Genomic DNA, 22,853 nt, shown 5'->3' with positions numbered 1-22,853 from the left:
TTTTGTAGCTCAGGAAGGAAACCCCTCCCCCACCACCCCCCTAGATATGAGTTACTGGCAATGCAGCTAGCGCCCGCATTAGCCACGCCACAGCAACCTTTTAAGTTATGTCAGGAGATACCCGCCACTTTGCAAACTCATTAGAGATGACATTTGGACTGGAGCAGAGAAAAGGGTCTGAGCACAATACCGGGCGCCGCCACCAGGGCGCTGGAAGCAGCTGGGAGCAGCTGGGAGCCATAAAGCCAGCGCAGCTGTCACTCGGAAGAGAAGGAAGCACTGAAAGAGAGCGAAAAACAAAATCAGTAGAAAAGAAAAGAGTGAGAATGTGCAGTAGGTGATCTTTCCCTTCGATAGGAGAGTTTGTTTCCCTTCAAGCCCGCCCACCCACCCTCCGGCTTGACGAAAGGCTGAAATTGTGCTTTTATCATTTGCTCGAGCTTAAGACGCTTGACAGTGGGGGAAAAAAACAGTATAATCCTGTCAGGCCTTTTATTCTTTCATTGCTCACGCAAATCCTATTCAGTGGGTTTGGAGAGACTCATACCCCAATAGGTGTATGGCTGCTCACACACACACACACACACACACACACACACACACACACACACACACACACACACACACACAGGTTGCTTTTGATGTGTTGCCAGAAAGTAATCTTGCACACTCAGAAAGTGGGTTAGTTGAGCACTGGGACACAAGGTGTGCTAATTGTTCCTGTCAGCATTGGGCTGTAGCCAAACACACACAATGCTAATTCTCTGGTCTCCTGAGGGAGATACTGCATTTGGTGTATGACTTCGTGTTGTCATACAGCTGTTATTGTCATACTATATGTTGTAAACGTAAAGCTTAGAGGCTCGTCTTTCATGCACTCTTTCTGCCGGCTAATGATTATTCTCATCGTGTTTGATCACAAATAGCATGCTTGTGCGTACATCACGCTCTGCTCTCCACAGTATAAACAGTTCATTTCCGAAGGAAGCTCATTGTGTCATTAAAATTGATTTTGAAGCATGAATTAGCCATGCTAGTTTACCCAACCCTCTCCTACTGGGAAAGTATTTTATATAAAAAGTAAAAAAAAAAAAAGGAGTTTTTTGAGACATTGCATTGCGCACTGTTTTCAATTCCCTGGTAATACTGATATCCTGTCAGATAGTGAGAATAGTGTTCCTTCTTCTGTATTTGTTCATGATATCCGTTTACCTTCGCCTAAGACAGCAACAAGCAAGCTGAGCGTCGCTGCCAAGCAGCAGCATGGAAAGGATATTACATGAACCCCTCTCTGTCAATAGGGTGTGAAGGATATTACATGAACCTCTCTCTGTGTCCATAGGGGTGTGAAGGATATTACATGAACCTCTCTCTGTCCACAGGGGTGTGGGGTGACCCCTCTGCCTGATATTGGACGGTAGTATATCTACGTGGGCCCTTGTAGCTAAATATGGATTTGGGTCCATAGATCTCAGACAAGCGCTATCTGTAAATGAAAGTAGCCTGTGACATGTACGTCGTATACAATCCCCACTTGAGTCAGATCACTGTGTGAACCCAGGCGCATGCATGCATGTGTCCACTGTGGACTGATAGGCTTGTTGGAGCTCCAGGGACTGATAGGCTTGTTGGAGCTCCAGGGACTGATAGGCTTGTTGGAGCTCCAGGGACTGATAGGCTTGTTGGAGCTCCAGGGACTGATGGTTTTCTGGGGAACAGCTGGGTACTAGTGGTAGGGGGAGAATGGGGAAAGGCTTGACCTGAGGTAGATCATTCAAGCTCAAAGTCCATACTCACCTTACATGTAATATTTAATACTTTCATTCTCTGTTGCTTTATAGTTGCTTTTTAATTGGATTGGATTATTGTTTCATAAAACTTCTTATTAGAGGTGTCGTTTTTAAAACACCTCGTCACTGCCACATATGAACTTCTTATTAGAGGTCTAGTTTTTAAAACACCTCTTCACTGCCACATATGAACTTCGTGTTAGAGGTGTAGTTTTTAAAACACCTCTTCTCTGCCACATATGAACTTCTTATTAGAGGTGGAGTTTTTAAAACACCTCTTCACTGCCACGTATGAACTTCTTATTAGAGGTGTAGTTATTAAAACACCTCTTCACTGCCACATATGAATTCCTAGCTGTGGTGTGCATTGCTGCGCAGCACCCTAATTCATTCATTGAGAGGAGAGACGGACTCGTGTGAGGAGATGGAGTGAGGAGTAGGTGAGACTCCTCCAGGGCTGTCGCCATTCAATCATATATAGAGAGAGGAGAGAGAGAGAGAGAGAGAGAGAGAGAGAGAGAGAGAGAGCAAGGGGAGAGACAGGAGGGAGACCGACTTGCGTGAGGAGATGGGGGAGACTCCTACGGGGTTTTGGCCTATTCACTCATATATACAGAGAGAGAGAGCAAGGGGAGAGAAGGGAGAGGGAGAGAGGGAGAGAGAGAGATAGAGAGAGAGAGAGCAAGGGGAGACAGGAGAGAGAGAGAGAGAGAGAGAGAGAGGGAGAGGGAGAGGGAGAGGGAGAGGGAGAGGGAGAGGGAGAGAGAGAGAGAGAGAGAGCAAGGGGAGACAGGAGGGAGATGCATAATCGAGCACTGTTGCGCTGCTGTTAACACCCGGCCTCCTGGTGGATTTATCTTTCTTTCTTTCATTGTCGCCTAGTTTATCCCCGTCTATATTTCTTTTCCTTTTTTCTTCCCTTGTTTCTTCCTTTCTTCCAGTCTTGTTTGGAATAGTGTGGATAAGTCTGTGATGAACTGGCTGCTCCCTGGGCACTAAGATAATGAGATGAGGGTAGATGGTAGGTGCTCGTGTCAGTGACACACACACACACACACACACACACACACACACACACACACACACACAGATCTGTTGCTTATTTCTACTGTGCTGCACAGCTGAGTGAACTCTACCTTTCCAGTTCACCGCCTGCTTCTACCATTCAATGAGCGCAGAGGGATTTGTTTAGTCGGCGGTGTGACGATGGTTTGTGGCCTGAAATACACCACTGAACCGCCCCATACCACCCCATCACCCCCTTCCGGATTTAACAGATTAGAGAAGAAATGTCAACACTGCCTCCCACATCACAACACCTCAATATTACTGCTCAATTTAATGTTTGAAGACGCCACAGTCTGCTCTCACTGTAGTAACCTGGCTGTTAGTAAAAGGTAGTTGTTATATTTGCACAGCGTGTACAGTCATCTTATTCGATTCAAACATGCGGAGAGATAATGAAAATATCGAAATGTCAAAAATGCTATTTTCTACACAGCTACCCTCATCTGCTTTCAGTTCATTCAATTATTTACATTCATAACGTCTGACTTTCCCAAGTAAAAGAATTACATTTATACCATATAATCGCACATTTTGTATTCTTTGTTCGTAGCGCGGAGTCGATCCGCCTACATGTGCTCGTTCAGAGAGCCTTGAGACTTGAACGATGGAGATGGATTCTAGCGACGAGTGCAACGAGGTCATGTGATGTGCACCGAATAGACAAAGAAAAGCCAATAAACTGTGAAGACGCATGAAAGGGAGAGGAATGTCAGTTTGGAGTGTAACTTGAGATCAGCCGAGCGGGTTTGTGTTGGGGAGGATTCTGGCAGAGATTTGACGGGTAAACAGTAGAGAATGACGTGTCAACAAACAAACCGTACAGGCAAGTCAAATCAACACCTTTTTCCTTGAAGGTCAGCATGTCAGCGTCGCTCCTTGAGAGTCTAAGGCTATAACAGTCAGTATTGTTCATGGATAGAAGTGCCTTAGTTTGTTCCTAAGCTTTACATTTATTTAAAGATACTCTGCAACAAAAACCAAGCAGGTAAACCATGAACTAAGAGTAGATCAAATGGAATCCAGAATCCAGGCAGGGAGGGAAGGGAAGGGTTAGGGTCCAGAGTAGGGTGAGGGTTACAGGCAGGGAGGGAAGGGAAGGGTTAGGGTTAGGGTAAGGGTTAGGGTCCAGAGTAGGGTGAGGGTTACAGGCAGGGAAGGGAAGGGAGCAGACAACACGAACAGGAGCAAAAACGAGAAGGCAAGAACAGGACATTGGCAAACTAGGCAAACTGAGCACAAAGGCATACTGGCACACATGGAGAAAATGATCCAATGAAGTGACAAAGAGCAAAGGAAACAGCAGGGTATAAACAAACTGACCAATGAACAGCAGGGTATAAACACACTGACCAATGAACACTGGGTTATAAACACACTGACCAATGAACAGCAGGGTATAAACACACTGACCAATGAACAGCAGGGTATAAACACACTGACCAATGAACAGCAGGTTATAAACACACTGACCATTGAACAGAACGACAGATGACGGGAGAGAAAAGTTACACAGGTAGGGCTTCACTCAGGGTCACTCTCTGATCAATCCACTGCGACCATGTTTTGGGATTTTTCCATTCCCAGTTTCAGCGGGATTAATAGCTGCCGCTGGGATGTTCTAGTTTTGCGGAAACAGCATTTACCTCTTTATGTGTCCAGCTGTTTGGGATGGATTACATAGCGGCGTGTTTCTGTTTCTTAATTACGGATTGGCTGTGCCTCCTTTTTTTATTTAGCCGGATTCACACGTCCTGTGTAATCAGAGATCAGACACTCTGAGTGGGACGTTGATGCCTTGGCACTGGCCACTGGCTTGTCCCGTTGTGTTGCGTTGTGTTATGTTGCACTGTAATGTGCTGTGTTGTGTTGTGTTGTGTTGTGTTGTTGTGTTGTGTTGTGTTGTGTTGTGTTGTGTTTATGTTGCACTGTAATGTGTTGTGTTGTGTTGCATTCGGTTGTGCTGTGTGCGAAACACCGTGACTCAAAATGCTTGCTTGTCCATCCACAGATCACACCTGGGAGCAAGGCTTCGTCAGGCAACCTGACCCAGGGCGACATCATCGTGGCCATCGATGGGGTCAGCACGGACGGAATGACTCACCTGGAGGCCCAGAACAAGATCAAGTGTGCCCTTAACCTGGCCCTCACTATGACCAGGTAAAACACACACGGCTCCCTCTCAATACCACTCTAAGACTCCGCTAAACAAACCGCATTGATGGCAGCACCAGTAGCCATCGCTTTGGATGGAAAATCACCACACAGCTGGTTTTCATTCGGATGTAAGCCTTTATAAGGCACTCGCACCAGTTCAGAAATGGCTGTTTCTTTTCCTGCAAATGGGATAGACTAAACAGCATGCCAGAGTGAATCCTCTGCTGCAAATACCTCAGGGATAGGGATAGGCATCTGTGTGTGTGTGTCACAGAGTGTGTGTGTGTGTGTGACTGGGGCCCGGTGTGTGAATTAATAGGCTTCGTCTAAGCCCCCTTTCTTTTCACGTTTGATGGACAGTGCTGTGACACATCTCGTGTAATTATAAAGATCAGACAGGGAGATTAGGTGTCATGCGGCCAGGAAGGGTTTGGAATGGTGACTGGTGTTTCATGTGGTGAGGGATGAGTTAGCTTGCTAGCTGGCAGCGCTTTAGATGCCCAGGCCTGTTCCTTTCACTCATACGCAAGCAGACATGTTCAGTTATATTATAAATGAATTATAAATTGATGTACTGTATCATTTATTTACCTCCTCATACTGGGCCTGAGGTTCCAAGTTGAACCTGATTGATCTGCGAGCTGCATGTTTGATGTGAGCCTGTGTTTTGTAAAGGCCACGATCCAGGGCGCTCAAATGCCAGTGAAATTAACTAAATGTTATTTTTTGCCACGGTGATGAAAGCCTCGGCTAAATGGCAAAATATTGATTACATATAAAATCAGTTGAGGGTTGATTCAGCATCTGGACCCGAATCCCTCTGATGGTTCAGAGTGTAGGCAGACAAATGTGACATCAAACATGGGTGCTTTAAAGAGAACCGAATTTGGATCCATGGCTGGTATTTAGAGGACAGCCTAAGCTAAGTTGCCCTTCAGCATGTTCTTGTGTTTTTTGCGCATTTCAACGAGGCACGTATTACTAGCGGTTATCCCCCGCCAGAGATCCAACCTCATTTAATGCATTTCAGTGCAGAGGACCCCTGAGAGGACTACATCCATACAATCTCAAATCCACGGGCGCTGATCAATGAATGAATGAATGAAATCATTCAAACTAAACAAAAAAAAAACTCCACCCAGCTCATATCTGATAGTGAGATGTAAGAGCTCCAGTCGATCCTGCACTTTTAAATGGAAAGGACTTCAGCTATGGCCCTTTCAATTAGATGACATCAGCTATGGCCCTTTTAATCAGCCTCGCCCTCCCCACGTGGCACGCTTCCACCATGAAATTCAATATGGACAGTAGACAGTTTTTTGTGTGTCTGTCAAACACTATATCATTTTATTGCTGATACTTGATGACTCCAAAGATACCCATTCTGTATGGTGTCCCATTCTAGACTGAGCCATACAACTCTAGAGACAGGAATCAGCAAATGAATACATTTGTAATTAGTCAGACATTAATAAAACATTTTTTTTTTTAAAGGACAGCTTTGTATGTCTTTACAACTCTGCTTCATTTTGTCTTACGTGCTTTACATTCCATTGCACCATATGTGTCCACAATTTCCGTTGACAATAAAGGCTTTTCTATTTCTATTTCTATTTCACCATGAGAGCTAAACAAATCACCACAAAGATTCGTATGGGCAATGGTGAGGTGACCAAAATCAATGAAACATTTAAAGAATTTTATTCCAGGTTATCTACCTGCCAGTCTCACTCTCACAACAGGTTATATACCTCCCAGTCTCACTCCCACAACAGGGCCATGGAGGGTCTTTACAGTTGAGTTAACACCCCCAACACTGCCTCATGACTAGAAGAAAACACTAGAAGAACTGCTAGCAACAGAGGAAATAACTGAAGCCATATCAGCTATGCAGTCAGGAAAGTCGCCTGAAAAAGAACCCCCACAACTCGCTCCCCATCTGACTTCTGTTCTGTCCGAGTCCCTTAGACTGGGTGACGTCCCGCCAGCACCCAACCAGGCCTGCATAACCCCCATAGCTAAAAAGGGAAAAGATCCTGATGACTGTGCCTCTTATACATAACGATCTTAGACATAAAGATCTTAGACATAAAGATCTTAGCCAAGGTTTTGGCTGGAAGGTTAGAAAACATTCTCCCCACTGTCATAGAGGCAGAAAATATAAAATTGATTAAAAAAACAAGGCCTTCTTTGCTTCAATCTTAACAAGTTTTTAACCTTGAGCTCCATGATGCTTTGACGTCTCCTCATGGTTCTGTCAATGCAATGGATAACACGAGGGCTTGAAAAGCATTGGATCCTCAAATGAATGTATTCGTCTTTGGTGCCGGGGGGAGGTGAAGTGCGGGGCTGGCTGGCTGGCTGGCTGGCTGGTTCGGTGGGTGGGTGGGTGGATGGATGGTATGGTGTTGTGCTGGGAAAGGTCACTGCATTCTGTTCCTGCCTCGCCTTCCTACGCAGTCAATTAAAAGGGGTGACAGGCTATGGTGTTTAATGTGATGGAAGTGATTCATATGAAAGCGTGCCGCTCTCTTACTGCTGCGTGGACCTCTTTGACAGATACCCTTCGGCATAAAGTGCCTGGATGGCTTCTTGTCTCTTCTCAGTGTTCAGTTCTCCTGTCCTCTCCTCCTTGTCTCTCGTTGTTCCTGAAAAACGGCCCTGAGGCTGCATATGCTTGACCTGTACTTCTCAACAGCATTTGTGAAGTGGACTTGCCTGTTGACCGGTGAAGAACATGAGCATTATTTGTGTCGGTGAAGAACATGAGCATTATTTGTGCCGGAACGGGCATTTCTTCGGTGTCTCCAGCCGTTTAAACCGACTCAGTGACATAAACATTCGTCAGATCACCTGCTTCCCCAGATGTCATTTCTCGGAGATCATTCTGGGCTGGAGAAGGAACTTTTTTTTTTGTTAACTGACACTTTTCATTTCAATTATTTTCTATAAACACAGTGCCTATAGAATGCCTGTATTTTACTTTATCTACCTATATTATTTATCTTTCTAACATCGACTGGTTGGTTGGAGTCGGTGTCTCAGTGCTGACTGTACATCTTTTACCTTGGAAACAACAGAACAGGCAAGTTAAACTTACAGAGAAAAATAGCCCAAGATTCAAAAACAGATACCTGCACAAGTTGACTCCAGTCCTTCCCAAAAATAACCCTTCCTGAACCCCGCTGGAACCTTGTCTTTAAGGCTTTCCTCCCTATTTGGCTGCTGATTATCGTGGATTTGAGTGGATTTAACTGACAAAATCAATGAGGAGGAAAAGGTTTCACATGAACTTACCTGGTCAGCCAAGTCGGTATGATGAAAGGAAGGGAGCTACTCTTCTGGACTGTCGCGTTCGATCTGTCGCGGCCGACAGTGTCCTTATTTAGACTGCACACAATGGGGAGTCTGATTGCCCTAATACAAAAGATCTGGATGGAGATTGTTTGGGGAAACTCTATTGTGTGTCTGTGGCACGCCAGTGATTGGGAGACACCCTTTTCAAAGAGCAGTTGACAGCCTTTGACAGATGAGTTTTTGTCACAGCATTTCTGTGAAGTTTTAGAAACCTCTCAGGTAGTTATCGCGTCTCCTCCACCATCTTCTTGCGTCAAAATGAAATACTAAATCCTGCACCTCCAGTAGTCCTCTGACCTTACCCTGAGGTCAAGCCATCAAAATGGCTGCCTACCCGTTCCCCTTGTATAACGCAAAGGTGTGTGCAAGCCCTGAAGCAGCAGTAAGACGTGAGATATCTCTCCCATATGGGCCAAACCTGTGGCCCTGCGGTGCCCCTAATCCTCGAGTGATGGGTTTCCTAAAACGGCCTTAATCTCGCCGAGCCGAGGGTGCAGTTCTGATAAGTCTTGTGTGAGATCAAATAAGGTTTACGGGCGGTGCGGTTCGCAATGAGGAACAGAAGAAAGACCCAAAAAAGGAGTGGCATGTCCCTCCGTTTTGATTTTCTGCATACCTGAGAGGATTGTTTTTGGGTCATCCTCCTGTTTTTCACCTCTTTCAGGGCAGCAGTTCAGCCCTCCCCCACCTTCAACAGCCAACAGGATCCTCCAGGACAGGGTTTTATGTGAAGGATCAGTATCCATCTGAGTAAGATGTGGGTTTATGTACATGAGTCCATATGGATTTCATGCTTCATTTGTACTGGAGCATGGCGGAGGAGGATCCAGGACATCCCAGATTGAGACTGGAACCTGTTTGATAGGCTCAGGCTCAGGCATGGCTCCTTTGTCACTATACGAAATCTGTAAATGATTTTTTTGTAATATTCATATTCATGGGCGTTTGGCTGGCGTTGGCATTTTTCTTTAGCCCCGCATAATTCTCCACTTTGAGCGACTTGTCACTATATAAGTGAATGTTGGTAAATCATGTCTGAGTTATTCTTGGAATACCCCCTCCTCCTCTCCCTTCTCCTCCTTAAGCCTTGACAAAACGTAAAATGTCTATTTAAACGGAAATGGTTAAACACCCTGTGAGTTCTTTTTGAAGAATTTTCGGAGCCTGATGAAATCGGGTTGATCACATGTTTCATTTTTTTTTCAACTTTTTATTCCTATCTTGCATTTGTAAAGGACTTGAGTGTGATCTATTGTGTGCACTGCCTTTTTTATACTGTGTGCTTTATATAAACATCGCTGCTGATTGGATAACACCACTGACAAACCCCCCAAATAAGAGAAAACGTACCCCCAAAGTCCGTTCCGAACGTCTCTCATCATGTTGAGTAAACGTGTCGTTCAATCCCAGAAACTGAGACAAAGCGGCACACACCGTTTTCAGACTGAACATCACACAAGTATCACAATGGCGTACGCCACACAGCATTATGCTTTCCCTCCGAGAGAGGGCTCGAGATGTCACAGTCTATGACACAAGTCTATGATATTTGTTTTAAACGAATATTTACCTAAAATGCATTGATAGATTTTGTAAAAAAAATTGTGTGCAATGGTGCAATGGTACATTTATTATGGTTTAGAATTAAGATAGACCTTATAAAACTGCAATTGTGTAGATAGTATGTCAACGGCATGAATAAAGACATTTCTGCGAATAACTTCAAATTGTGAATTTAATGTAAATAAATAATGTTTTGTTTGTGGGACAGTTTAAAGTTTATTTTTTGTTTGTTTTAACAGCTAGCAACTACACTTAAAAAAAAAAAAAATGTGTTCCATGACTTTTTTTTCTCTCCCTTGACCCGCCGGAACAGCGTCCCTCTCTGTGCTCCTAGCTTACAAATGAAACTGTGGGTTTATGTTCATGAGTCGATATGGATGTCATATTGTTTTGTATTTCATTCAGTTTTCTCTTTCAAGAGCCGTTTAGTCTTCACAGCATAAAATGGGTGGTGAAGTATGAATATTTTTGCCATTAATTTCTCATCTTCTGTTTTGTTTTTTTCTGCCGCAGGTCCAAGCGCCCGTGTTCAGTTCTGGGCTCGAGGATCGAATCCTCAGCCATGCCCGCAGGCATCCCTCACCAGCAGGTACTCCCTTTCCTTCCTTCCCCTCAAAGCCACACGCGTCAGACGCTCAGCTCAGAGTGCCCAGCTGATTTGGTTGCTGTTGTTGTTGCTGCTTTCTCAGGGGTGTTGCTAGGAGTTTAAAACAAAAGGAGCTTGAGGGGCTTAGCCTAAAACTGTCGGGGTCGATTCGTGGGCATCCTTCCCTGGCAGCTAAATGCACCATTTTCACACAGTTTGAGACAGAAACAGTCAGCCTAAAGACAGCCTATGCCATGCAGGGCCTGCCGTCTGTCTGATTCACATGAACATTACCAGGGGTTACAATAAGCCGGGGAGTTTCATCGGTTGATGCTCAACAACACAACATTCATTTTCAAAAATGCATAGATTTATATACCCTTCTTGTTCTTAATAAATGAAACCATGACAAACACATTTTCACTCCTTCAATTAGGCTAGGATTAATAACGCTAGATTTTTTTGCAGCAACTGTTATGTAGTTGTAGAGTGTATAAAAAGTAGCAACTTGAGTTGAAGTTTCACAGGGTTTCTCTTCACACTATCAATGGATTCCCCCAAAAGCCACCTTGCAGATCAACCCCCTCTTTTGTCAGTCAGACGGATGTTAATTTGTCTGATATTCTGCTTAAACAGCCTCGGTCGATTTTACTAAATGCCGTTAACGCAAGATGGATGCAACAGGTTGCCTCAAATCTTCGCAAGCTAGCTAACTGTTTCATTAAAAAGGATCTATTATGCTCATTTTCAATGTTCATAATTTTGTTTATGGGTCTACTGGAATAGATTTACATGCGTCAATGTTCTATTTATAGAAAGAAGTTAGGTACTTAAAATTAGAACATCATACTGTTTGAATATCCGAAAACAGTATCGTCAGCCTTTGGTTTGGTAAAGCGATGTTTAGATAGTCCTATAAAGAGTGCTGTCTGGAGATCATTGAATTTCCTTTTACCTCACGTACGCTCTTGCCCAAATGGTCAGCAACCTCTGAGAAGGGCTTTGCTTCATCGTCATGTCGAGTCACATACATGTGCTCAGACTCAGCACATCACAGTTCTTTCAGTGTTTCCTTAATGTTTCCTGTGCCCTTGACATAAACCAAATAAAGTTTATAATGTACATGCAGGGACTAAGAAGGTGTTAAGGATGGTTTGAGAAATAGATCAATAATAAATCTCTTAAGAACGGCACGACCACAGTCTCATGTACGTACATAGTCCAGATTAGGTTACGCATACGCATACGCATACTGTACTGTACGTGTTGTTGTGTGTGCTAGGGTTGCCTTGTAAAGCCAGCCTGGTTGTGAAGGCATTTTGAAGAGGATCACACATCACTCCTGAGAGGGTCTGTAATATAAAACCCTGGCCGCTGGAGTTCACCCCACGGACGTTAAGAGGTACCCAGAAGTACCTGGCGAGCACCTGCCCTGGCCATCTGCCTCTGGGGAAGGGTGCCCTCTAGTGACCACAGAGCAAAGTGTAGCGCTTAGGCTGCACTCTTCTCAGACCCAGCGCGTGGTGGAACTCAGAAAGCTTTTCAGAGGATTTGCTGGAGAAACTATCGTTTTTTTTTTTTAAAGTGCAGACCTGAGTTGTGCTCCGTCCCCGCACTGGGCACCCCCCCCTTTAAACACTTCCCCCTCGTGTCTCTCCTCCTTGAAGGGGCAAATAAATGGCAGTCCCATGCCCCCTAATGCCCCAGCCGGTGCCATAGACACTTCCGGTGAGGCGAACTTGACGCCCACCAAGGGGACGTCTCCGGGCCCGACCCAGAGGACGCAGTACAACTCTCCCATCGGCCTCTACTCCGAGGAGACCTTGAGAGAGATCGCCATGGTGCAGGAGAGCCAGAAGGCTAAGGGCTCCGGCACGGGCTTTTTACTGGGGTATGTAAGCAGGCGGCACAAAGGTGTATGCCAACGCTAAGGCTAGCAGCTAGGTGTGGCTATGCCTTCGAGAACTCTCCGCGGCCGCGGCCATCATTTGTTCTGCTACAGAAAGGAACACAGTCACTCTGCTAGGAGATGTCCACTGCTTTTAAGAGGAACACATTGGGATCTGCATTTTGATTTTGTGAAGTGGTCCATCGGCTTGCTCCTCTGAATATATGTAATCATAGAATGATTGAGCAATAAGCTTCGCAGAGGTTTAGGAGAGTGTTCTTCAGATGCTGAGCAGAACAGATGAGTCAGTGAGAGAGATGGGTGAGGAGGCATAACCACGCCCTGCTGATGTCCTGTTTTTTCTAACAAATGGATTGGGGAAGTCTCAGAACATTCTAAAGATGGTAATGACTAGAATTCGATCATGACCTCATAATGACTAGAATTCGCTCATGACCTCATAATGACTGGAACTCGCTCATGACCTCATAATGACTGGAACTCGCTCATGACCTCATAATGACTGGAACTCGCTCATGACCTCATGAGGCTGACCCTCACCTGGTGTCCGGCTCTGCTGCGCTTTTCATTCCCGAGTTACCTTTAGTATCAAAGTCCCTGGAGCCTGGGAATGTAGAAACGTCACACTGATATCTCCTTATTTGACGGGTAGCCTTCCTCCAGAATGCCAACAAATGAATCAGGATTTGATATCACATACACAACTATATTTAAACTTCAAGCCAAGTGTCAAACATGATTATAGAATCAGTCAAAATAGATTTTATAATGTGATAATAATTATAGAATTATAGTAAAGTCTGTGATATCAAACCGCCGTTGCTCTTCATTGGGGAGCTGCAACATTTTGTTAAGGAAAGGGTGAAAATGAGAGGTGTGTTCTCGAAGCGCACGTCGCTGCGGGCTTTTGACAGTTGTCTGAGGGGATAGAGTTACTCTGGCACCGTGACGACAGGGTAAAGCACCTGTTCCTGTCATCTATTTAAAAGGAATGCCTGGGTTCATGTTCCCCTCTCTCCCCTCACGCCAGTGCGTGCGTCTCTCTATTATTCTCTCTCCTCTCCCTCTTCTGAATCCTCTGCAACTCACATATTTGGAGACATTTAATATTTGTTCACTAATATTTCCTTCACAACCTGGCAATGTGTAATTTGATAGCAGAAATGTGTTGTGGGTATCACTCACACATGTGACACAGAGATGGGCCTCAATATTATTGGCTGAATGAAGATAATGGCCGGCCCTTCACTCTTAGTTGGGAATGGCACAGATCACTGACTCACCACCCTTCTTTTGCAGGCACCAAGTTTCCCTAACCTTTCACCCCCTCAGATGTTTCAAAGAGTCCTGGAGAACACTGAATAATGTTACTAACCTCCCTTTGGTCTCTCTCTCTCTCTCTCTCTCTCTCTCTCTCTCTCTCTCTCTCTCTCTCTCTCTCCCTCGCTGTCTTTCAAATGTCTCAGGTTATCTCCAACACTCCTGGAGGGTCAGTATGGTTATAGTATGGGTGTTTAGTGTGGTCGACATGCATGGTGTCATATTGTAGGTGCTGTGTGTTATAGTATGGGTGTTTAGTGTGGTCGATATGCATGGTGTCATATTGTAGGTGCTGTGTGTGTGTGTGTGTGCTGTGTGTTTAGGCCTAGGGTTAGTGTGCCCTCATTGCATGAGTCGGGCGAGCTGATATCAGCCATATGTTTTTTAAATAGACTTTGGTCTTATGTGAACACTTCTTCTGAACACATCTTCTGAAAACATGTGGCTCATATTGTCGCGCTTGACCGAGACTAGTCTGCCAGTGCACAGTATACTATTTTGTGTTATATTGAAGATTTTCAATGTGGCGCATATTATGTACCGTAGCCTGTGTCCCTTTGGACAAATTGCTTTAACTGCTAAAACACACATGCCTTGAATTGCTAGAGACTTCTGCCATCATGCTGCGGAGTGTGTTATTTGTCTTGGGTCGTGGAATGATGATAGAGGCAAATGGCTTGTCTACGAATTGATTTGTGGTTGCATGCGTGGTATGAGTGTCCATGTGTGTGTGTGTGTGTGTATGCGTGTGTGTGTGTGTGTTGTGTGTGGGTGTGTGTGTGTGTGTGTATTTTTAGAGTGCATATGCGGAATGTATTTTTTCTGACGTGATACAGCGGGATAATGGATTTTTGCTGATTGAAGTGTCGAGGTCATGCCAGTTGACAGAATGAAGCGACATGGCCTGTTGCCTGTAGACGTGCTTTACTGATGAAATGTGTTGTGGTTTGCTTTAGTCGCTTGTGGGTGTTCGTAGCCTGCGGATGAGTGTGATTTGGGCCGTTTTGGGTCAGCCCTTCTTCAAAGCCCCCTGTTCTTTTTTTTTATCATGTGCGCCACTAATTCTCACTCCTCTCCTCCTCTCCTCACTCCTTCTCACACCCCTCCTCTACCTTTGTTTCCTCCTCACCCTCTCTCTTTCTCTTCCTTTCTCTCTCTCTCTCTCTCTCTTCCTCTGTCTCTCTCTTTTCATACCAAAAAACACCCTTTGCCCCCCCCACACACACACGTTCATTTAAACCCACAGCAACGATTACCTCTGCCCCAGTTTCAACCCCACTGCTTTGAAGGACACAGCCTTGTCCACCCACAAGCCCATTGAGGTTCCAGGCCCGGGCGGCAAGGCCACCATCATCCACGCCCAGTACAACACCCCCATTAGCATGTACTCTCAGGACGCTATTATGGACGCTATCGCTGGGCAGACCCAGGGACATAAAGACGGGTAAGAGTCTCAGCCACTGCACTGCACCCTCTTGGCATGCCTGTCCCTTTGCTTGCATGGTCCCTATGCACCCCCCTCCCCCCCACCACCACCACTGCCCCCTCTCCTGTGCTAGTTAAATCCAGAACTGTATTAGCTCCTCCCTCTCCTGTGCTAGTTAAATCCAGAACTGTATTAGCTCCTCCCTCTCCAGTGCTAGTTGTATCCAGTGCTCTATTAGCTCCTCCCTCTCCTGTGCTAGTTGTATCCAGAGCTGTATTACAGTAGCTCCTCCCTCTCCAGTGCTAGTTAAATCCAGAACTGTATTAGCTCCTCCCTCTCCTGTGCTAGTTGTATCCAGAGCTGTATTAGCTCCTCCCTCTCCTGTGCTAGTTGTATCCAGAGCTGTATTAGCCCCTCCCTCTCCTGTGCTAGTTGTATCCAGAGCTGTATTAGCTCCTCCCTCTCCAGTGCTAGTTGTATCCAGAGCTGTATTAGCTCCTCCCTCTCCTGTGCTAGTTGTATCCAGAGCTGTATTAGCCCCTCCCTCTCCTGTGCTAGTTGTATCCAGAGCTGTATTAGCTCCTCCCTCTCCTGTGCTAGTTGTATCCAGAGCTGTATTAGCTCCTCCCTCTCCTGTGCTAGTTGTATCCAGAGCTGTATTACAGTAGCTCCTCCCTCTCCTGTGCTAGTTGTATCCAGAGCTGTATTAGCCCCTCCTTCTCCTGTGCTAGTTGTATCCAGAGCTGTATTAGCTCCTCCCTCTCCTGTGCTAGTTGTATCCAGAGCTGTATGAGCTGCTGCTTGATGCTGTTGGAAGCTTAAGACTTCCTCTGGAAATCTGCTTTGGGGTCTAACTGGTACAGGATTTTGTCAGACGATTGACTGCAATGAAAGAGTATTTTTTTCCCCCACGTGTTTGTTTTAAAGGCACAGTGAGGTTAAACATAATGCACTGTGTGTACGTAAGAGGTGTTTTGTGTGGTTTTGTGTGTACGTGAGAAGTGTTTTTTTTGGTTTGCTGTGGGGTTCCTGGATTTGGTGTGTGTTGTCAGTTAGGAGCAAGAGATAAGGAGCAGACGTGGCTTTTGTGGGTTTTATGTTGAGTATCAGGATCAGGTTTTTCAAAAGGAAGGCGCACTCTCTGGGGAGGATGTGAAGGTTCTTGTTCGTTCATTCATTCATTCATTCATTCATTCATTCATTCATTCATTCATCAATTATCTTTCTTTCTCTCTTTAAGTAATTGATTCATTAATTCATTGATTTAATTCATTCATTCATTCATGCTCTCATCAGCTTATTGTTCTGCCAGTGTATCAAATACTGGTTATACCTGTAATAGTAAAACTTTTCTAGTGAGGACAAAATCCTTCACAGAAATCACAGTGGTGTCCATTTTTATTAGCTTCAACAAAACAGTTGTTCTAATGTAATGTATTACTTAGATATTTATTATTTGAGATAATACTTTTGTATGTAATCAATACATGGAAGGCATGTATGCAAAGCCATGTATAGTTGTGTCAGTGTGCAGATTGGGCATGTGATACTACAGCTGACATGTTTGACGTGACATGGAGTCTGTGTTCGTATGACATATCACAGACACGTTGGGTGTGGGGTACCAGACCCAGATTTCAGCAGTGCTTTCTTTTACAGTGTTCTACCTGCTTGTTAGCTATGTGAATAGGTGAATAGGTGCTCATATTTAAGGTGTGTCAACAGATATGGTTTTAGAGAGTTCTGTGTGAAAGACTTATTACTTTACCTCAAGAGGAAACTCTTTAACATGAAAAATGTTACAACCCCCAACCTTCAAAGATTTGAGGTAGCTACCTACCAATTAATTGAGCAGACTTGTGCAACACTGAGGGCTACTGACCCTAATGGGCCTTTTTACAATACTGGTAACAGTCACAGTTCTAGAATGAAATGACCGAGGGTTTGTACTTTCCACATACAGTAGCGGATTTCTCAGATATTTCTCCTCCTCCTTAACTGAGGTGTTTCTTTACGATAATCTGAGGGATTCTTTTTTATTAATTTATTTATTTTTAGTTTATTTTCCCCACACATAGTCTTCCCAGTCACCTACTCCTTCTGCAGTGACTAGGGCACTGTAACAGAAACCACTAGAGAAAGGTCATGATTGCTCCAAGCGTGAACAAAGAGGGGGGTAACCAAGGCCGTCACTAGGTGGGATCCGTTGTCTTTTTCATCCTTTCTCACTCCTGCCCTTTCTATTTATCCATTTCTTCATTTCTCCACCCCCCACCACCACCACCACCACCTTTTGCTGTCTTTCGCTTCCTGCCCCCCCTATGCCCTGCCCCCCCCCTCAGTGATGAGATGCCTGCTGATTCCCCCTTGGCGTAAGTAATCCAATCTATGGTGGGCACAGCCCCCTGTACCGCCTGTCACATCTCTGCCTGTTCACTCACTTGCCCTCCCATCCACACACCCACCCCCCCCCGCCCCCCTTCAGCCCCAAGCACCGTCCCCCTCTCCTCTCTAACCCCTTCTCCATGTTCCCCTTCTTCTCCCTCCCTCTCCCCCTCAATTTGTTGTGTGCCTTTTGAATCTGAATCTGGATTACAGATTACCACATATTGTTTCCACTCAAATGCAATGGTGACATCACTGGCAGGACTAAAATCTAAAAGTGCACAGGTATCTCAAAGGAAGTCCCCTTAAAGATCGCAATGGTCAGTTTTATGTCACGTATAAAGGATAGCTGTATAGATGGTGAACAAATTCCCAGGGCCCCAAGATGTGTCTCCAAAGGGCTTTCTACAAAAGGGCAATATTAAAACTGCCCCTAACAAGCACAAGCTCTATTATTTAACATTTGTCATCGGAAAATGTCCATTTAAAAAAAAAAAAATGCTTTCATTTCATCACTGCTTTTATTCCATTCATTTACCTTTTGGACCAGTTAAATCGCTTCAGATACAACCTACGTAACACTGCATTTTATCCGTATCATGTTATCACCACCATACTTTCAATGCCCCTAAGGTGGAGTTTTGTACATTTCCCAACCACTCTTAGCTAACGTAGCAGAGCTGTCCAGCAGGTCCACTCTTAGCTAACGTAGCAGAGCTGTCCAGCAGGTTGCGGGAGCTTTTCTTGGCATTATTGGTTCTCTGAACTTTGATGGTTGAAGTTCAAAGTTCATACTCTCCCTGGAGGAGGGATTCCTGGGTTGATTTCAGTGTTTCGCAGCGCAGCTAAGATCAGTTGGGTGGTTTCAGTCATGTCAAAGTTTTTAAAACCGAATGGCTTAGCGATAGCTTTGCCAGCGCCAGTTATAGTGCCAGGCTTTGGCCAAAGCTGATTTAGTGTTTTTCTACCTCAAGAGAATGTTCTGAGCTCTTTTCTGTGTCTTTGCATTCCTGACTGTTTGTACTGAATGATTTCCCGCACATGTAAATGCTCGAAGCAAAGCCATGTTGGTCTAGCCCCACAGATATAGTGCTTTACATGTAAGCTTACTTGCCTTAGCCATTAGCCACATCAGTCTGTCACCAAGCTTTTTTTTTGTTTTGTCTGTCTGTCTGTTTGTTTTGTTGTTTATCTGCACATGCTGTACGTATATAAACATTTCTCACCACTCTATGAGGCTGACATAAACCCCTTCACATGTTTGAGTGTCACACATGCCAAACCAAACCATGACTATCAGCAGAGACTCTCTCTCTCTCTCTGGTCCCCTGTTTCGGGGTGGCTGGTCGCTCTAACGCCTCGGGCGGCTCTCTCTATGGTTCCAGTACTCTCCCAGTAAAAGACCGTGTTGTAGACAGTGCATCCCCAGTGTATCAGGCAGTGATCCAGAAGAAGGACATGGCCACGGAGATTGAGGAGGGGACCCGTCTCGCTTCCCAACACCAGTCTAAGTCCTTCCGCATCCTGGCCCACCTCACTGGCACCGAGTACAGTAAGTGTCAGACCTGGCGCTCAATCAGAATTTAAAACAATAATCAACATTTCTCATATTGACCAGTAGCATAGCTTTCATCTTTGGATTATTACTCTACAGTCAAAAACTATTACTTATTCTGTATGTTAAAGCCACACCTTAATGTGACAGTGTTTCTTTAAATACTACATGAGCTTGCTGTTGTTTAGCCACTGAACAGTATTGAGTAAAACTATAGAATTATTATTTATTTTTTTTGTGGTAACAGAAAGCTGTTGGCCAAATTTACAGTAAGTTTCAGACCAACTGATTTGCGTGTTCCGTCTTCCCTTCTCTCCCTCTTCCAGTGCAAGACCCCGATGAGGACCGTCTGATGAAGTCAAGGTAGGCATCTAGCAGCAGCTACTGGTGGCCTGTGAGAGACCCTCCTTTGGAGGTGGAGGCCTCTGACCCCCCCATCACCTAATCAGAGCAGTATTTCTGTCAGTCAGCCACTCGAAGGAGATCTTATCTCTCCGCGACCCCTGCCTCAAATCACTCTCTGTGCTGAACTTGAAGCCCATTTCTGAGGTTTAGCTTTTGGACTTTCCAACAGTTTAGCGCTAGGACCAACGCTATATTCATGTCCATGCCTATAACCTAGCCTAGAAAAACATGGAGTTCTCATGTGTTCTGGTATCCAGACAGTGAACTACTCTCTCGTCGCTCACTCTGCCCCACTGACAGGGCAGTGACATCTCCCAGAGCTTTCTAAAGAGATACCCTTGGCTTGGAGTTCCAGAACACTTCTCAATCTCAAACCACCCTTCTTGAGCTTAGAAATCCATACAGAGTTCCACATTCTACTGAGGCTATTGTTCAGAACAGATACACAAAATGGAAAGTTCAAGTCATTTAGAAATGCATTACTGGAGTCAGATAGGAAAATGGAGGCTCTAAAAGTCCCTAACCCTTATTTTCCCCTTTCTCTCTCTTTCTTTGTCTGTTTTCTTCCCTCCCTCCCTTTCTCCCTCCTTCATGCCACAGGGAAAAATTTGAATCAGAACATAAAGGCCCACGTTTTGCTAGATTGAAAAACTGGCACAATGGTATGTCTGCGCAGATCCTTAATGTGCCAGAACAAAGTCTCATCTGAAAGTGCGACTTAAGACGTGGCATCACTATAACTGCTTCTAACTCTGTAATGGAGAGGCAAATGCATGTTGAAATGAACGACAGTGAGGGATAGATGGAGATGATTGAGTGATGAGAAAGCAAGTTAGAGTTGGGTCTCATGTGAAAGGCATACTGACATAGTCTTTTAAGCTTTCTACCCTGAAGTGTAATATTGTTGGCTTTTGGCTCTATCCCTCACACTTTTGATTGTGAATTTAAAGCGAGTTACCTTCGTTGTTATTTAAAGACTAGTTGCAGTTAGATTGATCACATTCTTTAAAGTTTGTCAATTTGAATGAATAAATGTGATGCCACCTTTGAGAAAGACTTCTTGGCTTTTGATTGTTGTTTGGATGGTTTGCATGTGATTACAGGCTTTTCAGTGGGTAGATGGCATTCTATTCTCCTCTCAATCTGCAGACTTTCCTCAGATGTGACGTGAACTAAAACTAGCATCTCACTAGCGTCATTAGCATCTCACTAGCTAGCATAATTAGCATCTCACTAGCATCATTAGCATCTCACTAGCATTATTAGCATCTCACTAGCTAGCATCATTAGCATCTCACTAGCGTCATTAGCACCTCACTAGCGTCATTAGCATCTCACTAGCATCATTAGCATCTCACTAGCGTCGTTAGCATTATTAGCATCTCACTAGCATCATTAGCATCTCACTAGCGTCATTAGCATCTCACTAGCATCATTAGCATCTCACTAGCGTCATTAGCATCTCACTAGCGTCATTAGCATCTCACTAGCTAGCATCATTAGCTAGATCCGTTTTCTCTTGCAGTAAACCTTTCACTGCCTTTAGCAACTACAATGAATTATTCACATTATCAAATCATTACCACCATGCCATTAAGTCACATAATTAAATAGCCTTTTGTAGTGAATTCCCAGATTTGTCTTTGTCATGAGTAACAGCCTAGAAACATTGAGTCTTTATGCCCATCTGATTAGAATTACACAAGTGCCAGGGGAGGCTTGAGTAGTAGTGGTGACTAAAGTGACATTATTGTGAGATCTGCACATGTCTTGCAAGGAGGTTAAAAGGTCAGTGTTAGTCTTAGCAGTGTCATGAGATGGCTTGTGGTTTTTGCCCGGCCACAGTAGAAAACTTGTAGCATTCAGTGAATCAAAGCAGAAACAGTTATGTTCAGATAGATGTTGTCATAAATCTGGGACTGTGTCAAACCCTCATGGAGTGGTCAGTTTACATTCGTTTTAGGTCATACCATGATTTTTTGAATACCGCCCTTTTTCACACATAGCTGTTCTGTCGATACACATTTTTTTGAAGCCAAACCTGTGGCTGTAAACTTAAATTAATGTAATGCAATTTAAAACGTTCACAACTGCAGTTTCTCCTTTCACATCATCTCATCCCTGCATTCAGTCCAGATGTTTGCACAGTTGAGCTGAACCACGAGTTATGATATCAAAACCATCGTCTACCAACACAGAGAACACTTATTCAGTCCAGTCCACTCTTATTAGGCCGCCTCTTCAGTCACTATTAGTCACCCTATCAGTAGTCGAGCCCTTTAGGGTTCAGCCTTGGCTGAAGGGACAGGATCGTGCCTGTTGGATCAACACAAGGAAAGAGAAGCCATCAGACCACATCGCCAGTGGGGCATCTTTCCATCCTCCCAGCCCCTGAGAGAGAGAGAGAAAGAGAGAGAGAAAGAGAGAAAAGAGGGGAGAAGTATTCAGACCTGTGAGTAGTCAGTAGTGCCGCGCCACGCCATGCCAGGCCCTTGTTTCTCCTTCTGAGAGGAAAGGTAAAGATCGTGCTTGTCTGTTGGTCACCGAGGGGAAATTGTGTCAGCCTGTGCTGTGGACTGTTTGTGATGGTGAGTGAATTGACTGCAACCGCTGCTAACTGCGTCTTCTTGGCATCATTGCTCGTTGGCTGCCTCCGATTTCCTGACCTTTCACCCCACTTGCATGCTGGGTAGAGAGAGTGAGTGCACCAGAGTGCTTGTGCCCACGCCTCCCCCCCAAACTCCTTCCTGGGTGGCTGGCCCCTCTACCCCTTGTTGCTGCCCCTTGTACCTCCATTCAGACCTCCATCTCCACCTCCACCCTCCATCCTCCATCCTCCTACATACACTCAATCCCTGTAACTCTTTAGCGTACATTTGCATTTAATTCATTAATTGACCCACTGTGCAGATGTGCTCCAGCCCTCCTTTGCCCATCATTCATCCTTTATAGCTGAGCCCATAGGTGTCAGTGACAGGACATTGCTTTATGTCACACTCACTGATCTGTCTATTCGCCATTAGACTAGTTCAGCAGTTGAGTTCATATGCGGAAGTGTGCTGCCTGGTAGTGTTGGAAGGCCTGACAGAGTTCTGTGGTGGTTGTAGTGACTGATGCTACAGTAGTGATGTGGTAGAGTGCTTTGTGATGTTGTTATGTTTTGCACCAGAGGATCTCTCCCGTACATGCTTTAAGCTGCCGTAAGCTAGCGGTTTCAGATTATTTGTCTTTTTTGCATTTGTATTTTTTAACATCGAAATGCATTGAAGTTATGCCATGTTTTCACTACACATGTAAGGGCTGACAGAAGTTAGCGAGAACGGCTAACATTTTCT

The 22,853-nt window shown here is 44.8% G+C and overlaps 1 protein-coding gene and 1 long non-coding RNA gene across 2 annotated transcripts in view; both read left to right on the top strand.

The window, feature by feature from the left end:
• The window catches only part of ldb3a (LIM domain binding 3a), a 55,510-nt gene that overhangs the window by 16,793 nt on the left and 15,864 nt on the right, over positions 1 to 22,853 (top strand). The window contains 3 exon segments of the mRNA XM_031578933.1: positions 4,867 to 5,015; positions 10,446 to 10,521; positions 12,186 to 12,409. Coding sequence (XP_031434793.1) covers positions 4,867 to 5,015; positions 10,446 to 10,521; positions 12,186 to 12,409 — 449 coding nt within the window.
• On the top strand, positions 17,558 to 18,954 carry LOC122133433. The gene is made up of 2 exons (XR_006152754.1): positions 17,558 to 18,249; positions 18,287 to 18,954. It is a non-coding gene; the product is annotated as an uncharacterized LOC122133433 (long non-coding RNA).

Source organism: Clupea harengus, chromosome 13 (assembly GCF_900700415.2).
Source record: "Clupea harengus chromosome 13, Ch_v2.0.2, whole genome shotgun sequence".
NCBI lineage: Eukaryota > Metazoa > Chordata > Actinopteri > Clupeiformes > Clupeidae > Clupea > Clupea harengus.
This window is presented reverse-complemented; position numbering and strand designations above follow the sequence as displayed.